At 42.8% G+C, this 1,475-nt stretch overlaps 1 protein-coding gene across 1 annotated transcript in view; it reads left to right on the forward strand.

Moving 5' to 3' along the window:
- The window catches only part of BUD13 (BUD13 homolog), a 25,316-nt gene that overhangs the window by 14,381 nt on the left and 9,460 nt on the right, over positions 1–1,475 (forward strand). The window contains exon 7 of the mRNA XM_045283576.1: positions 989–1,094. Coding sequence (XP_045139511.1) covers positions 989–1,094 — 106 coding nt within the window. The remainder of the gene's footprint in view (positions 1–988; positions 1,095–1,475) is intronic.

The raw sequence follows: 1,475 nt of genomic DNA on the forward strand, positions 1-1,475 counted from the left end.
CAGGAACAATTGTGAGGCTGGCCCAGAGCCGGCGCAGCATTCGTTCTGCTGTGCACAGGGCCGCTGGGAGTTAGAACCGATGCGACGGCAATTAGCACAACTACATCGGGTCAGGCTAGTCCACCCGCCCATCCGTGGGTTGGTTTACTGTCTTGATATCTAGTGGAGATTAGTATAAAGTTTTCATTTGATTACATATATTTTAAGCCGCAATGTAAAGATCTTAGGTGTGCCCGAGTTTCTTGCTATGCAAGGGCATGGTTTATATGTGAAGCTCGATACAGGTTTCTGCTCAGGTGACATGCTGGTGACTCCTCACATGGGCCGTATGTATGCTGAGAAGTCAAACCTATCGGTACTTAGCACTCCTGTTATTTAACATCTTGTTGGTTTTCATTTCTGTTGACTCCGTTCTGAAAAAATTGTGCTGAAAATATGCACAACAAAACATTTGGCATTTCAACAATTTCTACATATATAATTCATTGTCTATCTGCTCTTAAACTTGGTAAACCCAAAAAACTGAATCAAACCCCCTGCCATTGGGACTCTACAGGGTTTCTAAGATGAAAATCTTTACAGGAGCCGACAGCCTCATCCCTTTCTCTGACTGGTGGCCTTCAAGTGCCGTTCTTATGATTAGCAGCCTAATATGTCATCCACAGCACCACCACAATACCTTCTAAATGTGATTTTCCACAAAATTCTGCATATTGTTTTCTTTCCTATTTGGGTTGGGTGAGAGAGGGGTGGGCGGCTGTGACGAAGACAAACTCCGGTTGAGTCTGTAGGAGTCGGAATTGCCGGCGCGGCAGTGCTCTTGGGTGGTTTGCGTTCTCAAATGGAGTTTCAAAATGGTGTCAGTAATGAAGATGATAAAGCTAGTGTGTGTGTTGGTTATTGCTGAGTATTGGGTGAAAACACAACTGTGTATTTCCCCAATGTTTACTGCCTCATTAATGTTGGCTGCTGCGTTTTCATTGACCAGGCTGCGCACATGTTATCTGGGGCCAAAACTGGCTTGGTGCTAACTGACATACAGCGGGAGCTGCAGGAGCTCAAGAAGCGGGACCTAACAGGCCTGGGCTTTGAAGGTAAAAATATGAATGTATAGAGACCAGTCTAGACTCGTGTAGCTGTTGTTTACTTACTTACTGAGTGCAGCTTATAGTGCTTGATAATCTTAAACGTTTAACCACTGTCAAATTTTAGCTCTGGTTTTATGTTTTAGTGGCTTTTTTTCTTCTTGATAATTATCTTTCTTTTAAATCATTTTATTGGGGGCTCATACAACTCTTAACACAATCCATACATACATCAGTTGTGTAAAGCACATTTGTACATTTATTACCCTCATCATTCTCAAAACATTTGCTCTCCACTTAAGCCCTTGGCATCAGCTCCTCATTTTCCCTCCTCCCTTCCCGCTCTCCCTTCCCTCATGAACCCTTGATAATTTGTAAATTATTATTAAT

This window comes from Echinops telfairi, unplaced genomic scaffold, assembly GCF_000313985.2.
Source record: "Echinops telfairi isolate 266 unplaced genomic scaffold, ASM31398v2 ScPeMD7_7463;HRSCAF=8501, whole genome shotgun sequence".
In the NCBI taxonomy this organism is placed as follows: Eukaryota; Metazoa; Chordata; class Mammalia; order Afrosoricida; family Tenrecidae; genus Echinops; species Echinops telfairi.